This window comes from Ctenopharyngodon idella, chromosome 21, assembly GCF_019924925.1.
Source record: "Ctenopharyngodon idella isolate HZGC_01 chromosome 21, HZGC01, whole genome shotgun sequence".
NCBI lineage: Eukaryota > Metazoa > Chordata > Actinopteri > Cypriniformes > Xenocyprididae > Ctenopharyngodon > Ctenopharyngodon idella.
In genome coordinates this window covers 5,089,193-5,112,202 of record NC_067240.1, presented here as the reverse complement: position 1 = coordinate 5,112,202, position 23,010 = coordinate 5,089,193, and the positions used below count along the sequence as shown (strand labels likewise).

Sequence of the window (23,010 nt, the reverse complement as noted above, 5' to 3'; positions counted from 1 at the left end):
ATGGCCCCGTGATTTGAAATGAACAAAAACTTTATTCAAGGAACCAGTGTCAATTTGATTGCAACGAACAATTTAAATGATGGAACTGAAGAACGATGGATAAAACAAAGATGTAAAAACAAAAATAAAACCAGAACTTACAATTGCATTTTAAATATATATCTTTTTTACATTTAAATAATATACTTCCTATTACAATATTCTTTTGAACACGAGAACCTCCTTTTCATTATATTTTCCAGTGGCTTCAATTTATCTGTAATAAAACAAAACATAATGGACAAGTTCCACTAATGCGCAACAACCAGAAATCAAATAAATAATTTTTGTATGGTCACTTAATCACAGTTCTTTACACAAAAACAACTTCATCGATGTATCTATTTATCATGTGAGCCATCAGATGTTGTTTTATGTGCAATTTAGTGAGCAACACTTCCTGTATCATCTGTGTAAGTGGAGACAGGTGTATTTACCTGGGCACACTGACCACAAACTGCAGCCTTCGTTTGACTGTTTTGCTGCCCTACAAAACACACACACACACACACAAACACACTTGTTTCACTACATTAGTGAGGACATTACATGGATTTCCATTAATTTTATATCAGGTTAATGGTATTTTCTATGGCCTAACCCAACCCGTAAACCTACCCATCACAGAAACATGTTTTGCCTGATATTATCATCTTTGTGGGGGCATTTTGTCACATAATGTAGGGTTTACCAGGACCACACACAGAGAGACTTTTAAAACCATTTAGCTTATGTGCACATAATCAAAAACGCAACCATCACATATATTCCCTTACATGTACTGAGTGTATCAAATCTGTTACATCAGTGTATGTGCAAGTAAATGCATGAATTTTTAATATAGTCTTTGTATGTACCTCTAGCTGCTTTTGAATATGGAGGCGTCTGGTTTGGAATTTCAGACTCCTCTCCTCCATGTCCAGGGCAATATATGGACTTAGTAAGAACCCTGGATCTATAGAGGTGGACAGAGACCTGGAGCAAACAAAAGAAACATATTTACACATACATACAGTCTCTGCATCTGTCATCTGCAAATACCAATAACCAATTTGATTGCTGATACTATAAATAAAAAGCATGTTCTTTTTAAAAACACTGTTCAATTTAGAGTTCCAATGTACATTTTATGCATTTTGCAAACACACCTGGATGTGTGTTAACTGGGAATTTACTTTAGCATTTCAGTTTAGATACAGCAATGAATCTAGAATTACATGTTCAAGTAAAAACAAAACATCTAAATTTACAATAGAGCACATGCGAACTGTACAGAAAGCGACTGTTAAAATCTAAACAAACATTATCTGCTTATTATATTGGTCTGAAATGTCATGCATCGAGTTCAACCAACACAGCATGTGGACACAATAATGCAACAAACATTTCTTTGACAAAGAATAAAATTAGTTATATATTACATTACATGCTTAAGAAATCCTCCAATCTTCTTTTGTGAGGAAAAATTGACAGCCAATTCCTTTTTGTGTCTTAATGAGTGTTTAATTACTCTACAGTAAAAACATGAACATTCAGCAGGACAGAAATATATATATAAAAATTGTATATTCGTCAGTCAGTTACACATGATGTAGATATAGTTTCTTTTTAAATCGCAAAGAAACTGTAGTTGTTTTTGACAGAATTTTCAAAAGCATGCACATAGACTGGCATTAGCTTTAGTTTACTTAGACATCTGTGAGAAAGAAAGCTACTAAATTATATTAAAGGGGTGGTTGATTATGACTTCATATGTTTAACTTTAGTTAGTGTGTAATGTTGCTGTTAGAGTATAAACATCATCTGCAAATTTACAATGCTCAAAGTTCAATGCAAAGGGAGATACTTTCTTTTACAGAATTTTCTGAGGCAGCTGCAGTATTTAAAAAATGCAGTTTCACTGCACAATGGCTGCTAAAAATGACAACAAAGCCAGCAAAGATTGCAGTTCAGTCTCCATGTTATTGTTTACACGGTCATCAAGGATACACAGAGCGAATGTGGGCAGCCATGCCATCGTTTTTAAAAGTCTCCGTTTTGGTGCACTTACACTAAAACGCAACCCTGGCGTTTTCAAACTAAAATGGCGTCTGCAGCGTTTTCGAAAGTCTCCGTTTTCGAGGTTCGAAAACGCCGGCGTAGTGTAAACGACAGGTGTAACCGTAGCAAAACTTGTGCGTTTTAAAATGAAAATGCACTAGTGTAAACGGGGCCTTAGAGAAGAGTAAGAGTTGTTGTAGTAGAGTGTTGACAATCGTCATTTTGGCTGCGTGAGATTCTCCAACTTTGTTGTTGTTGAGCAACCGATGTGCGAGCTGTTAAAGCTCCGCCCTCTTCAAGAAAGGGAGCCGGAAGCAGCAGCTCATTTGCATTTAAAGGGTTAGTTCACCCAAAAAATGAAAATTCTGTCATTTATTACTTACCCTCATGCCGTTCCACACCCGTAAGACCTTCGTTAATCTTCGGAACACAAATTAAGATATTTTTGTTTAAATCCGATGGCTCCGTGAGGCGTTCATAGGGAGCAATGACATTTCCTCTCTCAAGATCCATAAAGGTACTAAAAACATATTTAAATCAGTTCATGTGAGTACAGTGGTTCAATATTAATATTATAAAGCGACGAGAATATTTTTGGAGTGCCAAAAAAAACAAAATAACGACTTATTTAGTGATAGCCGATTTCAAAACACTGCTTCAGGAAGCATCGGAGCACAATGAATCAGTGTATCGAATCTGCTGTTCGGAGAGCCAAAGTCACGTGATTTCAGCCGTTGGCAGTTTGACACGCGATCTGAATCATGATTCGATACATTGATTCATTGTGCTCCGATGCTTCCTGAAGCAGTGTTTTGAAATTGGCCATCACTAAATGAGTCGTTATTTTGTTTTTTTTGGCGCACCAAAAATAACTAAAATATCTTAATTTGTGTTCCGAAGATTAACAAAGGTCTTATGGGTGTGGAACGGCATGAGGGTGAGTAATAAATGACATTATTTTCATTTTTGGGTGAACTAACCCTTTAAAGGGACACACAAAAAGGCATGTTTTTGTTCACACCCACATAGGGGCAAATTTGACAAGCTATAATAATTTATCTGTGGGGTATTTTGAGCTGAAACTTCACTGACACATTCTGGGAACACCAGAGACTTATATTACATCTAGTAAAAGGGGCATTATAGGACCCCTGTAAGATAAAACACAGGAAGCTATGTAAGATACTGAATATAAACGTACAGGAACTCACACGTTCATGCAGGTTTGCACACACACCCAGTTAAGAACCATACAGACTTGTGTCTCAAAGTCGGTTTTTATTATACATCTTCAGAGATACAGTTTGAGTTTCTTTTCTCTGTGCAGAGCAGGGGACCAAAAAAATTATTTTTTGCAAAATATTTATGAAAACTGGCGATGCCCAGCATAGTCAGCATGAGTCTTTACTTTCTTCTTTTCTATAAACAAAAATAAATAACATTCTTTTCACATAGGAAAACACCTACATATAATAAGCAACAGGAACTAAGAAATGTGTGGAGAGAGGGAAGTGTGACTTGATAATTGTGTTTGGATAAATATGCAAAAAGAGAAAGATGACTGAATATTGAAACACTGAGGGTTTCCTCCTTGTAATTTGCAGTGTGATATATATCTCTGAATGTTGTAAGTTCAGTGGTACAAAAATAACCTAGTTATGACAAAAGAATATAAAGAATTCCTAACTAAATACAAAAAAATGTTAAAAGGGCACATCTGGAAAAAATGCATTTGTTGAGGGCAAGGTATTAATTCAAAGGGCAAAGGATACAATAATTGCTACTGCCATTTTTATTGTAAAATTCTCATACCAAGTAAATGGCTGTTTTTCATACACATTCTATATACATATTGTATGTAAACTCAAAGGGGCTCATTAAAAAACACAAGCAGAACAAATTTATCTGTATATTTCAAAATTATTCTTGCATAGATTGTCACACTGAACTGAATGGAACAATTTATACAAGAAGGGCTTTATGAACTATTGTAACAGAAATTCATTTTGCTCATGTTTCACAAATGAGGCCTATTTTAGTCCTTCACTGTTGCACTGAGGAGATTTTCCTCATTTCGAACCCTCAGGGAACATTTTAATGTTACTGAGAGGTGACTCAGACTTCCCTCTCAGAGGTCAAAAGTCAAAATGATGTCATTCTATTGTGGATGGAGGCTAAATTACTCTGAAAAATATCAAAAGATTTACAAAAAATGTTGTAGCTCTTAAGAACCATTGCAAATGAATATGTATTGATGCACACTAAAACGGTTTCATTCTTTTGGCCACTACATTCTGCAGTCCTTTTTACAGTTTAGTACTGGAAGATGCAATTTGCATGGTTTTATTTAAACCTTTATGATTTATTTATTTTATTTTTTTTAAATCATTTACCTATGGGTGAATATTTGGACCTGTGGAATTCTTTAACATGTAAACTCACCAATGATATTATCATCTTTTCATCGCAATTACTTTTCATAGTCACAATTTCAAAACATATGTATAAAGCAAAGTTTGTAAAGCAGGATTCATTGAGAATCACTGCAGCTGCTGCAGAGAAAATACAACAAAAACAATAAAAAACAAAGTTTAATCTCTCTTTATGACATCATGTCTGCTTTTAAATATATTTATAAATGTACAAACATACAAAAAAGGATGTGGTACACTCAAACATTCCTATGTGACGTCCCTTGAAACCTAAATAATACAGTACAAAAAGACAGAAATGTTGAAATGCAGGATGAGATGCTGCAGTCCGTCAGGCTATAATGCTAAAATAAAACACAACTAACGCTTAAAGCCGAAGGAAAATTTCGGCTGTATGGTTGGGAAACTTGCAAAATACCTGTGGATCAGAATTTAGATCCATAATTCCACCCAAACCAATGACCAAAACACTCATTAATCATTGTAATTAAAGACAGCAACAATTTGATGAAGAAGTCTTTCGCATCTTAGATGGAACAACAGCATGGATAGGTACTGGGCTTTTGGCAAACATGTTCCCTCAACTGATATGTGTGTGTGTTTGGAGACAACAAGTAAGTACTCACTGATTAGTGGGCTGCTTCCTCCTGTCTTTTGTCTTCTGATCTTTCCTTTCCTCATCTGACTCTACATCTGTCTCATCAACACATTTCTCTTCCTCATCATCCTGCTCTTTCTCTTCCTGGCTAACAATTATTCCCTCCCTTTGTTTTTCTCCTAAACTTGCAGTGGATTCAGTCGACTCAGCTTGGTTGACCTCAGCTAGGTTTGTCTTTGCTGAGAGTGATGGGAAAGCAGCCTGGTCCCGTTGCACCTGGATTACGCTATTGCCCAGGTGGGGCTGGCACAGATGTGAGGTGGCGGGGGATAAGTGTGGTCTATCGGAAAGGTGTCTGTCCCTTTTCAGGCGGTTATGCAAGTAAAGTCCCTCTGTCCTGCCCCCAGGGGGTGCCGAGGTCGGGAGGTCACCAGTGATGAAGGCAGGGTTATCTGCAGGAGAACTAATCTGAGGTTTCGAAAGAGGGGAGGGACAAAGAGAGCTAATGACATCCCTTAAAGGTATCCTGGCGGCTGATCTACTCTGGCGGCTGATGGGATAGTCATTACAGTCTGCAGAGGAAGGTTCCTTGACGTCGCTCATACTGCTGTTAACGGGCGTCAACAGGAACAGGTTTTGGTGTTGATGACCTGATGAACGGGGCGTTTCTGACCTCAATGAGGGTGTTGTGAAGGAGTTGGTTTTGATGGCATGACTTGTTGGAGTGTCCTTTCCTGTCTGGGAGCTGCCGTTCTTTGGATCTCTTGGGGTCGAGATCTCAAATTTTTGACTTTCGGTCCTCCTGAAACCCATAATGCAAGAGCTGCCTGGTGTCAGGACTGGTCCCTTGTTGAGTTCTGCAGGTGCATCTATGGGTATTATGGGTGTGGCTATGGATTCCTCTTGCGTTTCACTTTTGCAGAGTCTATCAGAGGTTGACGTTGAAGCAGCGACTGGAGTTTCAATAAGAATCTTTTGAATTTCTGGTTTAACATCAAACTCTGCAGATGAGGCCAAGGAGTTCACGGCCTCTTCCTGTTTGATGTTTGTGGCGAGAGGCGTTGACACCTTGGCCCTTTCAGCTAGAAATCTCCTGATCTCTTGCTCAATGCTATCATCGCTGTCAACAGAACTGTCATGGTCTTCTGCGTGTGGACTGGAAGAAGGGATGTCCCCATCTGTTGCCTTGGGAACCCCACCATTCCCAGTCACCTTGTCGGTTTGTGCAGGGCTTTTAGATTGTTTGATGTTCTGGACTTCTGATTTGCCTTTAACAGCTTTGCTTTTAGAACCCTTGTCGTTTTTAGCCTGAACGTTCAGTGTTTCTTTGCCACCTTTCAAGATGCCAGACTTAAGCTTGGCAGGTGGGATACTCTTCTGGTCTGTGAAAGGTTTCTGTTTTTTCGTGACATCCAAAGACGATGCCTCTGAAGGTCTGGCATTTTTTCTTGCCTTCATGTCCCTCACTTTCTTTTTGACTTTTTTCTTCGTCTTAAGCAAGTCTTTAATTGCAGCATCTAGGTCCTCATCACTGTCCAGGGAGCTGCTTTTGTCACTGCTGTCATTTCTCTCAGAGCCAGTCACAGTCTTTGGGCTGGATGTACTGTAAGTGGAACCTTTGTCTTTGGGTACACTACCATCCGAACCCTTGCAAGGTGGAGAGTTCTGCTTCTGTTTGCTGTTTCTTATGGTGGTTAGACTGCTTGAATGTGATGTCACAGTGGGAGTGGTAGAAAGGTCTGGTCTGGTGGTGTCACTATGAATCAGAGGTGTCCCTGGAGGCTCCTCTTTAACATTCAATACCAAGTCACCATCTGTGTCAGGTTTGCTTTGTTCCTCTTTAATCTTGCGTTTTTTTGACAGGGAGAGCCTAACTGCTTTATTCGGCTGTGTTTCCTTCGTCTTCTTCTTTGGCTCCTTGCTTGCTGTTGGATCTCCTGAAGCTGGTGGAGGTGCACCCGCTGTTATCGGAAGCTCTTTGTTCATTTTTGCTTTATTCTCTAAAAATTTCCTTATCTCCTGTTCAATTCCATCCTCACTGTCAACGGAGCTCTCGTCACTTTTATTTTCAGATGGTGCAACAGTGGGGAATGGTGGAGTCTGCAGCAAATTTCTGTTAGCAATGCTCAAGTTGGACTCAAACACCTCAGGCATGACAGTCTTGGAGATGTCTAGAATGGCTTCTGCACACATCAGCTCAGCAGTGTTGACCTTCAGGCTGGAGTGGATCTGATGTTCTGTGTGGGTTTGTTTTGGGTTTGAAGGAGGAGGTGTAAACCCTTTAACTTTAGCGCCCTGGGATGTACACTTGTTCAAACAGTGGCTTACAGCCAGTGGTGTTGGGAGATTAGACTTCTTGGTTGCCAATTTCTTCTTGTTGTTCTTCTTCGACAGCGCTTTGAGTGGCTGAGTGCTTATGCGCTCAGGAGAAATGATGGATGGTTTGTTACGTTGCGCAGGCAGCAGTTGGGCAGGTTTGAGAGGACTTTTCGTTTTCTTCTGCTTGTGTTTGTCTTCCTGGAAGCGTCGGATGGCTTCCTCAATACCTTCATCACTGCTCGATTCAGCGTCCTCCCTTTGTCGTGAAGATCTCAGGGCATCTTTGTCACTTTCCTGTTTTTCTCTTTTCTCCTGCTGGAATCTCTGAATCTCCTCTTCAATTCCATCATCACTGCTTGAATCGAGACATTCCTCTTCCTCTTTAATGACGAGACGAGGTGGAGATCTGTCCATCTCAGAAGACGAGGAAGATCCTTTCTTAGTTCTTGGAAGAGGAAGACTTTTTACAGGCAAAACTTTACTCGAGTCTGCTTTCTTAAAGGGATTTTCTTTGCTTAGCTTCTTCTTTATGACTTTCTTCTTTAAGGCCAGCGTCCCACTCAAGGCTCTCTGGATATGATTGCTAGCAGTTAACACCTTGGCACTACTGGAATGTGTGTGTGGTTTAGCAGCTTCTGGGACAGTTGGTTCTCTCCGCTGAAGTTTGGGCGCTGGGGGCGAACTTGTCACCAGATCCCCTTTGCGCTTGTGGTCCACCTTCTCCTTCAAATACTCTTGAATAGCTTCCTCAATGCCCCTGTCCACAGAATCGTCACTGTCTGAATCATCGCCAGTATCAGCCCTGGCAGTCTGTAGCTTAGTGTCTGCCCCTGCTCCCCGGGATCTCACTGACGTGTCCATACATTGCATTTGACCCTTGTAGCCAGCTTCATGGCTGGAATGAGCAGCCTTTTCTGTCTGCACGTTTTCACTCATGTCCGAAGACTGGGTGCTGTGTAGGCTCTCTATAATCATCTGGATCTTCTGTGGTAAGGGGGTGCCGCTAACAGAGGCAAGGTCGCTGTCGGACGCACTGTCATTGAAAAAGAGAGGCAGGCTGCAGCTTTTACTGGACCTCCATTCTGAGTGAATAGCCACCACCGGAGGAACCGTCTTCAGAAACATTCTAGAAGGTCGGAATGGAAGGGATGTAGGTGCATGGGGAATCTCCACCGGTGATCATTACATTCTAAAATAGAAGACACAGAATTCTTAATTTCAAAAACATTATTTACTTCTAAAACATAACATGACAATGTAAGCAGAGGTCAATATGTCACATTTAAACTTATAAGGTTTAATTTTTCAAAAATATTAACCATAGGAGGGACCAGAGAGAGTTATAAAATTGTCACTTTCAGCTACTTAGAAATTAGTTAGAGGCAGGGCCTTAGCCATCATTTCAGAAGTGAGGGGGACAGAAACGTCAAGTGTAATACCAGATTTTTTTCTTAACTTTGTCTAATTGACAGGTTTTTTTTATATCTCTTTTCATTGGCTAAGAAATCAAATACACTGCTGAATAATAAACACTATTTTGTATTCTATAATATTTTTGTTCTTATATTTTCCTTATGACAATTTTATGATTGGTTTATGTACTACAAACACTTGTGCATGAAATAATCATGGATTTTATAACATGTGAAAAAAAAATTACCACAGAATAAGGCATAAAATACTGTAATAAATAAAGGCTATGTCAATTAGCACCGCATTATTCATATAATTCATTGTTATAAAAAATACCCAGAGATGGCTTGAAAAACACACATAAACCATATAACGTCATGTGTTTGATGACTTCTATGAGTCTCATTTGTGGACTAAAATGATTAAACACGGACTAGATTCATTCACATTGGCCTTTGAAAACCCTCACGTGAACACACTTCTTTGGAATTTTAAAATACATTTTTGATTTTACCTTTTGAATTAAAATGCTTAAACCAGGGTTCATACAGATACTGTAAAATTAAATTTTACAGTAAACTTTCAAGGACTTTTCAAGCACTACTTTTTTTTGTTTTCAAGGAAAACAATCAGAGATCCCACTTATCAAACAATATCTTTATTAGCTTTCAAATTCTAAAAAAGATAGGCCTAAATAAATAAATAAAAATATACTAATAAAACAAAATTACAGATATAAAGGTCTCCAAAATACAACTTACAACTTATTTAATAATATATAGGCTAATAAATACAAAATTTATAATGGCTTTTATTGTTCATAAAATAATATTTTATATTATAACGTTGGCGTACTTGGTATTGCGAAACGGTCTGTATGTTAACGATGGGGATTTATCAACAACTTCAGTGCAGGTTACATATTACCCCAGTATGTGGCGGCAAGGGACTGACTTTTAGAGTTAGTAGACCATTCGTTAAAAATGCTTAGGTTGTAAACAAGGAAATTATTTTAATTTTGAACAACACCTAATAAGGTGCAACTGACAAGAGGTAAAGGCTGAATCTTATCCGACACTTCCATTGACAAGTGCTTTCCCAGTCATGGGAAATCCCCTTAACCATTGAAAGGATACCATGACAAAGAAATCCCTTTCCTTATTCAAATAGATTTTTTTCCCCCCATTAATATATTATTAACATGTAGAATGAAAGCTGTATTTTATACTTGATGAGCAATATTACACTCAAAATGGCTCTACATCAGTGTTCATTTTGCGTGAAAAGATTGTATTTGTGTTTTATCGAAAAAAAATAAGCACTAATTTCATATATATTGTCTTTCAATAATGAAAGACTTTTCAAGTACCTTTTCAGAAATGTGGCTGTTTTCAAGGGTTTTCCAGGACTTTAAATTTAAAAGAAGTCAAATTCAAGCACCTTGTACAAACCCTGTTTAATTGAAACAGGGTGGATTTGGGGAAATGGGTTGATTGGGGTTGGTATACAAGTCATTTTGAACATGTACATTAACAAAATATATGCATGTACAAAATTTACTTTTATTAATGTTACAACCCACCCCACCAACTGTTATAACTCAGCTAGGCTGTAACAACAGCACTCTTTGCAATAGCAAACCAACGTTAATTTACATAGTTTAGGGATGTTACCACTTTAATTTGTAGCAGATAAATATTGGAAAACTGTATAAATGATTTTAATGAGAACTAGCCTATATATAAGAGTTACTGACATTAAAGCAAACAGATGTCACAGCAAACCTTGTTGATTTTTCAGACCACATTTAACATAAATCGTTCACATATCATTACTTTCAGCATTATAGTTGGTATATAATACAGTCATCTGTAAATATTTTATTTTTTATTTTTTCATTGGTCTTCTCCAAGTGATAACATGCGCTTATGATGAGAAGAAACCTTTAAACCTAAAAAGTTTTATAACCTGACACATCAGTTTGATACTGTAATCGTGGTTTGATGTTGCACCATCATCAAACAGCAAAGTACAGTCTGATTTATATGATTGTTTGCTCTTTTATCAGTTGCTGGTTTGAGTGGCACAAACACATTTGTTTAGTGAAGTTCAAAAGAGACTCGCTTTATAGTAAAGACATTTTCCCCCCCATAATTATCCAGACCTAGAAATTACTCAAATCAAATTCCACATTTTTCCAAACTGCATAGGAACCCTGGAGGTAAAACAATGCTAAATGGATAAATAATAAAATGCAACTAACCATATAATAATGTAATTTTTGTAATTACACAAATTATACAGTGGTGTGGTATAAGAACAGCTAATGCTAATACAATATTTAGCCCAGTGTTTATTCCATGTGTAGGCTGGTAAATCACAATTCAATGATAATAGTGGTTAAGGCCCTGCCAAGCTTACACAGCACAGGCAAACAAATAAACACCTAAAGGAGTATTTCTAAAAAATTCTCTAAGATTTGCAAAAGGCTCATAAATCACAATTTTACTTCACTTTCAAAAATGTACTATCATCCTCAGGTAGGGAAGAACGTTATTGACTATACAAAAACAATACAGGCCTATTAAATGCCATAAATCTCATGTTCTGTAAATTATAAAACACATTCAACATAGTTGTTCATATCACGTTTACAAAAATGAACATTTCATAAGTTGTTATTCAGTGGTATTTGAGTGAAAATGCTTGAAGGAAATGTGTTTTATAATTTAATTTGTTTTTATTTTATAGTTAAAACCAATTAGTGGAATTATTTCATTTATAACAAATCATAACTTCTGTGTCATAATGTATTTTTGCTTTGATACATTTGCTGATGAGGGGAATGAAACACAAGAATAACATTACTTATTTCAAATATGTATATGTCGAAAGTAGCCTATAAAGAATCACTAATAGAACCGTTAATGAACCATAATAGTTAAGAGGAATCACAATGGCAATAATCATTACGATTCCTATTCCTAATTTTATAAGTGCATCGGCTACATGCAACGATACCGAGCAGCGCAATGGCCGAGGCCCCTCCGCCGCCTTCAACTGCTTCATCTCCAGAGACAATAAACTCCCCTAAGTTATGACAAATAACTCCCTCCACTATGATGTTACAATGAAACTCCCTCCAAATAGAGACACTGTATCTTTTTTGTACTTCAGTGCGAGAAGCTTCTAGTGTTTTTTGTGTTTTTGCAACCCGCCGTCAGAGCTCCGTCTCACCGCACCGGGCTGTCCCTGCGCCCATCTCGCGGCTCTGCCTGCACCAGAGACCGGGGAGCGGAGCTAACAGACACCGTAGAGCAACGAGCGTCTTCCGCCTGCCGGCCACGGTAGCTCCGGTCATGTTTTCACTCGTTTAGTGTCAAAAGAGGGTCTGTTAGGTGGAAGTTCGGGGGTCCTAAGTTAAACGTGTACCTTTTATAAAACAGCCCCCCTAAAATGTACTAAAGAAAGGGAAGGAGAAAAGCTAAAGTTCGCCTTGAGATGAATGCGGCGAGACGCTCGCGGGGCCTCTTCACTTCTCGCCGGTTCATTTTGGAAAACCCTCTTTGTATTGTGTCTCTCTAACGAAAACCATCACAGTAGTAACAGCCTGCTGCATGCAAGCGACAGATAAACGGGATGATGCTCACCTTACGACTGATGAACAGCTGTTGCGTTTATCTTCCAGTGTAACAGATCCACCTTTTGTGATTCTTAACACATTTTTGGAGTGTCCACATCGGGTGCGGGTGCGCGCGGCTGTCTCGTGCACCCCTTCTGCCTTCCGACTTACCTTCAGAAATCACTTAAAGACACAGTGCTGCAGAACAGACTGATGTTGTGTTGTGAAATGATTGATGAAGAATGATGTATATGTGACTTTCTATTCAAAACATATTTTTTATTTACTGTATGATGAAGAAAAGCAGCCAACAACAGGTGTCTAATATACTGGACATGGGAAAAGCATCCCAGAATATATAAAGTTGGTGAGAGAATGTGCATGTCCAGACAAAAAAAGCTCAAATGTTATTTGTTTAATATTTAAGTCACTGCATAGTTTTAGGGACTTCACTATTATTCAAAAGTGTGGAAAATAGTAATAAATGTAAGCAAAACAAAAGTTTTTATTTGACAGTGGTTGTCAAAAGGCTGTAAAATCGCAGGCACTATTGTGAAAACCTTCCCTATATGTATGGGCATAAAAAGGTCACCATGATTTTAATGAAATCTATGATTTTTCCTGAGCAACAATGATTGAAATGTTCTTTTTTGGAGCCAAGACTTAGACATAAATTCATCAATTACTGAGAAATTACTTAGAAAAAACTATTGACAACTATTGATGTATACACTACAGATTTGCATTGAAGTTTGCTATTTTCAGTCACATGAAACGGAAGTTGCGATAGTCTTCGCTTCCCTATTGTCCATAGACTGTAAAAAAATATGGACGTAGTGTCTGTGACAACACCCGTAGATTTCTGAAGAGCATTTTTGAAGCGAAAATGAGGCCGCTGCCATCTTAGCAGCGCGTCACCGCACGTCACTCCCGGATAACTGAAAATGGGCAAAAAGGCGGGACGTGGTTGGAACTGAGGTGCCTGGTTGCTGAAACCACACCCGCCTAGCTTGACGTGATCATGTTAGCAGGCGAAGGAGCTATATATCTATCTCAGATACTATCTAAAATATTAATAAAGATAACAAGTTATATCATTAGAAAGTTCTAAAGGTTTACTGTCAATCTACGATGTCTTTTTTATGATATAGATGCTCCAGCACCATTAATTGTAATTTGTGTCGGGTGTGCAAATGACAACACGCAAAAACAAAACGGGACTCCATACCTTTATAATGAAATAGCAATCGCGAAATGAATTCCATTAGTCAACACTGGGTAAAATGTCTATGAATGTCCATTGAAAAACATAAAAACTGTACTTTTTGTCCACAAAAGCGTTAAATCCATGAAACATTGATATATTCATTGTTTGCATGATCACATTTCTTCTGAATGATCTGCTCTCCATCATTGTTCTTCAAGAAATTATGCAACCTGAGCAGCTTTTATGTTGTAAAACTGTATATGATCGTATATTTTTCACAAACAAATGAGCCCACGTCCAAAGTATAATTTTTCAAAATGCAGCAGTTTTAGTTGTAATATCCAAGCAGTGCTGTCGGAGTTTTATATCCTCCAGCCATTGTCATTGTAGTAAATCTCACAAACAAAACTTTTAGTCAATGCCACGATCCAACAACGTGTGTTCTGTTTATCTTCAGCATGCGTGCACATGTACACAGACGCACATCTGTCTCAAGTCTCGACCATTAACGCAGCAAGCCATATTATTTTATAATTGTATAAAATAATCCCGAAAAAAGCACAAACATGGCAGAGATGCCAAATTCAGTGGCTGGAATTAGCTGAGGTAAAGTGACGGCTCACAGACAGCAGCGGCAATTGACCTGTCGCTCAAGTGACCACGCCCTTAATTACGCAGAACTTTAAGGCTTAATATAATTTAAACGAATGAGTTATAAAAAATATTCACCCCCCTCAGAGTTGTCATGAAGGGCAAAATTAGCAGTATAGACCAAAACCACAATTTGTTCCAGCTGTAAACATGTTTTTTTCTGTTGTAAAGTTGGGCATTTTAAAGTCCCCCTGAAGTCAAATTTTAAGTTTTTTAGCTTTCAGTATGAATATGTTAGCCTTAATGATATGAATAAGCTGGTGTGTTCCAAAACAACGACAAAATTCACATTTAGGAGATATAAGCTTTCAAAACTCTTTCAGTTTCACTAAAATGGATCACGGATTTTCATGACATCACATCGCACTTCAGCTTCTCATCAAATCTTCTGTCCAATCAAATGCTCTCTAGAATCTGAAGTCCCGCCCCCTCCTACACTATCAACAGACAGTGAAGCTGCGGCTGAAATCGGTCATTCGTTCACACATTTACTAGTTTCTACATGGTAAAGTGCACATAGTGCACTATATAGGGGATAGGGAACGATTCAAACATGTAAATATGCTTTCCATTGACGCGAATGAAGTCCGTTTTCTCGTTAGTATAACATAAACCGACGCAGCGCGAGCACAGTCTGCTCTGGCCCAGGGACACGAGAGCACAGAGTGGATCATATCCGCGGGTCGGCTCAGACCACGAAAGGTATCGGACCCATTTAAATTCTGCACAGAATGCTATATTTTAAAGTGATATAGAGGAGATTAGGAGGATAAACAGTTAGATATTAAAAGGAAACAGAGGTTCTGCTCTCTTTTGGAGTCTGTCCCTAGCAGCCAGTTTAAGTCACTTTCGTATTGGCTTCAAGAGGAACTTTTGGAGGTTGCTGAAACGGCTTCTCAAACAAGAATAGATGTAGGGTGGGACTTGATTTTGTCCAAGGGGAATTGATTGGATGGTTGCGGTTTGCTATTGGTTGATCTCATGTGAGTGACAGTTTGTCCCGCCCTCATGCCAGCAGACACATTATCAGAGAAGAGATGTTGTTGAAAGAGAGAGGGGAAGTTATTTTGATGAAAGATTGCATGAATTTAAAAACAAAACAAAACAATGATGTGCATGGAAAAATCATTAACAAGTACGTCAATATTCCATCAAAAAAAAAAAAAAAAAACAAGAATTGTCAATTTTGATTTCATGGTGACTTCATATTTTGGCTATTCTATTCATGGTCATGATTACTTTACTGGTCAATATGTCTATTATGCTTTGTAGACTCTAGCATATCAATGTGATTCATGACACTGTGAGTTACGTTTATAATCATAATTTAATTATTTTGATTAGCAAACAATCTCAGCATTATTCTCATTGGAATTGGGCAGACAGATAAGATAAATGGTCCATGAGATGATGTTGTAGTCTATATTATGTGGATCAGTAACTTTAATCCTGCAGAACATCTTCAACATTTTTCCTTCTACACTTTCTATATTTCACACTCCAGCAGCTCAAGCTCACTTCTACTCAGCCATCAGAGATATATCTGCTGCTCTCTTAGCTTTACACTTAACTCTTATTTTTGCTTAATAAATTTAAATAATCATGTAATGTATGTGGCAGTTAGTTTTTGGCTACTGTTGGTTTAGATTATTCTTTTTTTAAATTCGCTTACACCATTTCTGAAGTTGAGGCTCTAGTTTGTTTCATGTATTCCTGTATATGGATGATGGTGTTAGACATTATAAAGCAGAGTTATTTTAGTATTATTTATGTATGCTACTATTTATACTTTTAATTAGCTTTTATTTTTATATTTTCAGTTTTCATTTAGGCCTAATTAATTTTTAGTCATTTTATTATTTGCTTTTGCCATTTTTATTAGTTTTTTTTTTTTTTTAATGTTATTATTTAGCTTTATTTTTATTTTAGTTGTAGTTCGGTTTTAGGCTTTATTTATTTTCAGTAATTTTAGTGTTTCAACATTAAATGGAAATTGGCAACTAATTAGGTTTTCATCTAATATTTATATTTTATTTTATTTCAGTTGTATTAAGCAAAGTTTTTTGTTCAAAACTAACAAAAAAAAAAACGTTAAAAATTTAAATAATGGAGTCTTTTTTATCTTACCATGATTCACTATGGTGTTTATATTTTAGACTTCTAGGGATGGTTTTCGCGGGAAAATTGCGAACAATTGTCACCCATCCGTGCTTGTCTCATCATTTCCGTAGTACGCGTGTATGGTGTGGGAGTGGCATTTTTATGGAAGGCCAAAAGGGCCAAAACGTGTGAAACTGACGTCTTAACACGTAATTACGGATTAACGCATAAACAGCGTGTTAACGCGTAATTACACGTTAACACGTCATTTTGTGAAATAAAAAAACATGGGGAGGAAACCGTCAAACTTTACCACCACCTGCTGGTGTGGCGTACTTGCACAAGCAGACTAGGATTGCAAATTGCAGGATTTAAATACATATTAGGTTCGTTGTCACAACGAGTGAGAAAGTGAACTGTGACGTGGATCACGCTAAATCTCGAACCTCATGTGAATCATCCATTTTAGATTTTTTTTTTTTTTTTTTTTTACCGCTAGGGGGCGGCAATAGTTACAAAGTGTACCTTTTAAATTAACCTAAATAAATTGTTTTCGTTTTAGTTAAAGGGTTAGTTCACCCAAAAATGAAAATAATGTCATTTATTACTCACCCTCATGTTGTTCTACAGCCGTAAGACCTTCGTTCATCTTCCGAACACAAATTAAACAAGGCTTTTGAAAGATGCGCGGACGCGACTGTGCGAAAGTGAAGTATACCCGGGGCTTAAGATGTTGATGAAATCCGATGGCTCAGTGAGGCCTCTATTGAGAGCAAAGCCATTCAACTCTCAAGGTCCATAAAGGTAATAAAACATATTTGAAACAGTTCATGTGTGTTCAGTGGTTCTATCTTAATATTATAAAGCGACAAGAATAGTTTTTGTGCGCCAAAAAAATAAAGACTTTTCAACAATATCTATATGGGCAGATTTCAAAACACTGCTTCGGAGCTTTACGAATCGAATCAGTGAATCTGAGTGCCAAAGTCACATGATTTCAGCAGTTTAGTCGTTTGATAGGAGATCCGAATCACTAATTCGAAACAAAAGATTCATAAAGCTCAGAAGCTTCATGAAGCAGTGTTTTGAAATCGCCCCATCACTAGATACTGTTGAAAAGTCGTTATTTAGTTTTTTTTTTGCCGCACAAAAAGTATTCTTGTCGCTTTATAATATGAATATATTATATATTATCTAATATATATAAGATAGAACCACTGAACTCACATGAACTGTTTCAAATATGTTTTTAGTACCTTTATGGACCTTGAGAGTTTGAATGGCTTTGCTCTCAATAGAGGCCTCACTGAGCCATCGGATTTCATCAACAATATCTTAATTTATGTTCTGAAGATGAATGAAGGTCTTACGAGCGTGGAACGACATGAGGGTGAGTAATAAATTACATTATTTTCATTTTTGGGTGAACTAACCCTTTAACGTTAAAAACCCTGCTACAACGCAGACGATGTCCAGCTTGATCTGTAGCCTATAATTTTTTTTTTGGTTCAACTTGTAAATTGATGTTTAGCTTTACAAACAAAGTGTGAAGAATTAAATCAGAATACAGGGAGAGTCAAGAATCAAAACATGTTGACTCCTTGTTTTCTGATTTGATTCTTTGCCACTTTTCATATCTGCTTATGTTGTGTATTCCTACTAATTCAGTTATATATTCATTCACTCTTTGTTTGTAAAGCTTGTAATAAATTCTTTTATATTGTTAATTCCTAAGAGGAAAGTGAACAGAAGGGATGAGGCTGAATGCAGCTATTTTTTATTTATTACAATCTCAATTAATAAGGTTTAGCAGTAGCCTACTATTGTTTGAATTGTACATTGTGGACACATGGTGGCGCTGTTTACTAGAGTGAGAATCAAGGCAGACTGGCTGTTTTTGAAATGCCAGAAAAGGATTAGGTGATTTGGTATGTTTGGAGTTTCTGAATGCTTTTCTCATCCATTACTCAGAACTAACTTCACTTCTCTTCATCATTTATACTTTAAACAGTTTTCTTAGCAGAGTAACCGCAGGTGTGCTGTAGTGCATCACATGTTTTTTCGTCCTAATGTATCTATTGTTTTATCATCTAAGAAGTTTCATATGTCATTGCAAAGTCTGCACTTGTCTGTTTCATTGTAAAAGCGGGGTCTTTCTCATCATTGTGAAGAAGACGACATTTTGTATGCATGTGTGGGAGGAAAAGAGATGGAGACAGAATGGGTGTGATTTTCAGATTGATTTGGCGGATGATTCAGATGTGTTTCACTGTCATTATAATTTTTACCTGCTGTCTCTCCTCGTCTGCCTATAACACCTACACAGTTCCAGACACACCATCTCTTGTCTTCCTCATTTCTCTCTGATCATTTTGACTGAGTTATTTAGGGCTGTATGTGGCTTTATACTTTTGCAGCACCTGCATATTCAAGATTTCCTGGCATTTGCACTCAATTTTTTAACCCTTGTGCATTCAAAAAAAAAAAGTTACACTTAGGTGCAAAATGGACAAAAATGTCCATGCCAAAAAACTGTCATAGAAATATGATTTATTAATATTTTTTTCCACTTTCACTGATGTCAATTTTTTAGCCAGCATCTGTTCTATCCATAGATACCAAACATTCATTAATTTTAAGAACTTTAACCCTTTAAATGCTGGTTTGTTTACATAATGCCATAGGTGTTTTTTTATGAAAAAATTAAAAATAGTAGTTTATTTTCATAAACTAAATGCTAAGCAGAATTTTTTTTCTTTGCTTATTAGATTCTTGGGTGGGTCAATGAAGAACAACAACATTAATTTTGAGGCATTTATATTTTTTATGTAGTGTCAGATTTTTTAAAAAACTAACACTTAGGTCCATAATGGACAAAAATGTCCATGCCAAAAAACTGTCATAGAAATATGATTTATTAATATTTTTTTGCACTTTCACTGACTGTTTTTTTTTTTATCAGCATCTCTTCTATTCATAATTACCAAACATTCATTCATTTTCAGAATTTTAACGCTTTACAAATCGGTTTCTTTACATCCTCGGCTTCTAATGCACCTGTGTGCTCACTGTCAGTGGGCAACACTAGCTTCAGAGCTTCCTCTGCTGAGTAACGTCTCTTCAAACAATGAAATGATCAACCCCTCAAGCACCACATATGTATAGGTTTGGCTGTGAGGACACCTGTGTGAACTCAAACTTTGTATAAAATCTACCAGACTAAAAAATCAGCATTTTCTTGTGGTAAAAACTAAAACAATGTGTTTAGGGGCTTCTGAACTTCTACTTCAAATTCAAGCATACCTTTTATCTCCGTACAAAAACAATAACAAGTGAAAAAGTGCAATCAAGGGTTAAGATGCGTGTTTGGTCGAAAAAGAAAAACCTCAAGAAAAGAAGAAAGCCTTCTTTGACCTTTTTCATAGTTTTCACATGGCCCTATGACCCTGCCAAGGGTGTGACTCATACATGGAGTGTGATTTTTTGATTGCCAGTACGATATAATTTCTTTCAAACTAATTACACACATTAAATTTTCAGTAAACACATGCAAACTACACTCTGACATCCTTACCAACATACCCACACAATTATAGCTGCATTATTTTTCAAATTGACTCTATAATGGACTATAATATGCATAAGCAGAAAACACAAATAAAGCGAGTATTTCTTTTATATGCCAAATATGAAAATATGGCACAATCTAGTAAATAATGGTAAAAATGTAAAATTTGAAGCCTTGCCGATAGAATGAATGCCTATTTGCAAATATTGTATCATTTTATAGTCAAATGGCCCTGGGTTAAAAAATTGCAGTTTTAATGGGTTTCAATGTGGACATTTTTGTCCTTAAGGTCCTGAGTGTGAGTATTTTTTGTACGAAGGGTAAAATTGATTTTTTGAAGGAAATGAGGGTAAAATATTAAAATTCCAATAAAAATAAACACCTGAGCCAAAATTCATGTAGTTGGCATTAACAAAGGCACACTTATAACAAGAAACTAAACTGAAATGGACAAAAATGTCCATAAGGTTGCACAAGGGTTTAACGAAGCACATAAACAAACACAGAAAACTGACCTAATGCGCATACATTTTTAATATACTCTTAACCCTCTGATACATGAATTATGACAACCTGAGTCACTTTTTAAGTACTAATATGTACATTAAGGGGTAAATAAGATACAGAGGTGTACCTTTTGAAAAGATACCACCCCAGTGTTGTTTTTCGGAGAATTAGGGAGTACTCTGGTCACTTCTCTGCATTTCAACAGAGGTGGGGTCCCACTGTGGGTCACAATAGAACTAAACTGCACAAAGTATTTCTTTACAGTGTATCTGCAAGATAAATGAGCAATATCACACTCGTAGCCGTGCGATATGGCTGTATATCAGCTGATATACAGCCATATTGCATGGCTACAAGTGTGATATTGTGTTTATACAACAGTTCGACGGCACAAGTGTGTAAATAAATAAGGACAACAATGGAGTGTCTTTAAAAACCCTCTTTTGTGAGGAACTACTTCCGCCACGGATTCAAATCTCAAGTTGACAGTTTAACAGTTAAGCCTAAGCCTCCATTACTAATTCTAAAACATCACTTTAGAACTAGTAACGAAGGATCGTTGAGTTGCTTCATTGAAACTCACTGTAATATGTAGAGTTTTATGAGAGAGAGATCGCCTGAGCAAGTGCATTACCTGCATCTAGCTGATCTTCAGGGCAATCTTATATTCATAATCACAAAATCAGTTTGAATGTCCGCTGAGGAAAGCAATATCTTTGTCTTTGTCCTTTTAACATTTAAGACATTCCCATGACAGCACTAGTCAATGCATTGGTCAGTTGCGTCTCGTTAAGGTTGGAACACACCAAGCCGACGCCGACGAACTAGTGCCGACGAAAGCAGACTGCGGGGTTGGCTCACGTCGGCAGTGTCTGGGTCCAAAGTTGCCCTGACACCGACGCTCGACACCCAACGGCCAAGTAGCACGTCATTCTGCGCATAATGAAATGCATTTCCGTACCAGCAGGTGGCAGTAGCTGAACGGCCAATCAGAATGATCAGATGGGCCGACGGACCGACGAGCTCCGATGCCGATTCAACATTTCGAATCGGCTGAAAAAAAGCAGACGAGGACCAACTTCAGCTGACGGTGCGGAACACTGAGAAAACTTAGTCGGCCGACGAACAAAAGCTGCCCGACGGCCGACCGTCGGCTTGGTGTGTTCTAGCCTTAAGATGTTTAAAGCAAAAACAACATCCTTGTTTCAGTCCATTTCAATATAAAAGTCTTTGCGACTGATTGGCTCACTCATAAAGACTCTTTGCCGCCATCTCATGGCGTGTTAATGTAACTTTCACTGAAGTCAAAATACAGCATGTTATTTATATAAAATATTATTTAGTGAACACTAATATTTAAATTAACAACAATAGCCATTATAACAGTATAAGAAGTAAAATAGGAAATAAACAAGCAAACAGTTCAGTCAAACGTACAAAAGCAGCGCTCTAGTTAGTACAGAATTTAATTTCAATGTAAGTATAAAGTTATGAAACTTAATATAGCACTTAAGCCAAATCTATTAGCTATTAGCTTCAAAATAACTTCTTCTGAACTCCATGAAAGAAAGTCACAACATGATGGTGAGTAAATGATCAACTAATACTTTAAGGTTTATTTTGCACCTAGTTCCTTTATTCATCAAAGAAAGAAAATTTTCCCAACCAGCCCTGGACTGTCATACTTTCTCTAAATGTCTATCAGTGAAACAAGTGAGAGAGGAAGAGAGACATTTAAGCAGAAAAATGGAAGTGATGGGTATTTAAATGAACGTGTTAGTATTCAAGTGAGGTATAAGAGCGAGAGAAATTCTAGGAAATTGCACAGGAGCATCATTACCAATGATTTACTAAAGATAAGAAAAGAGTGGAAAGTGAGAGATTGGGAGGGAGAGAAAATAAGCAATGTCCGATAAACGAAATCAGATATGTTCTGCTAAACAAGTTTGTTTCCCTGTGGTTTGAGCTGCCAATTTCCTCTGATGAAATATGACCCAAAGTTTTCAACGGCGGCAGATTTATCTTGCTGATAATTGTCTTTAGATTATGGATATTTTTGGAGTGATTTATTGCAGGCAGAATGTCCCTGTAAACCCGGTTACAAGGGCACCTTTAACTCAACAGAGATTTTGTTAATATGCCTTTTGAGTAAATGAATCTATGTGTGTGTTTGACCCTGCAGTAGGACACACACACACACACACACAAAGTTTAATCAAAGCCAACCTTGTAATGATGTTTGTCTTTGCCCCCCAAAGTTTGTTTTATTCAGACAAACTTCAAAACACACACACTTTGTCCCCTTGAACAGACTTTGTCCTCCCCTGAATATACACATCTAAAAATATAGGAATGTTTATTTTAGCAGAGTACACCCTTAAAAATAAACTTTCTTTATTGGCATCAATGGTTCCATAAAGAAATTTTAAAATCAGTGGACACTTTCCTTTGCACAGATGTTTCTTTATAGTGAAAAAAAAGGTTCTTTAGATTATTAAAATGTTCTTTACACTT

The 23,010-nt window shown here is 37.3% G+C and overlaps 1 protein-coding gene across 1 annotated transcript; it reads right to left on the bottom strand.

The window, feature by feature from the left end:
- Positions 1-9: 9 nt before the first annotated feature.
- On the bottom strand, positions 10-12,657 carry ppp1r26 (protein phosphatase 1, regulatory subunit 26). The gene is made up of 5 exons (XM_051877086.1): positions 12,492-12,657; positions 5,138-8,617; positions 897-1,014; positions 477-526; positions 10-256 (listed from the first exon to the last, which is right to left on the bottom strand). The coding sequence occupies exons 2-5, from the start codon at positions 8,551-8,553 to the stop codon at positions 253-255; spliced, it is 3,588 nt and encodes a 1,195-aa protein (XP_051733046.1). The 5' UTR covers positions 8,554-8,617; positions 12,492-12,657; the 3' UTR covers positions 10-252.
- Between the last annotated feature and the right edge of the window lie 10,353 nt (positions 12,658-23,010).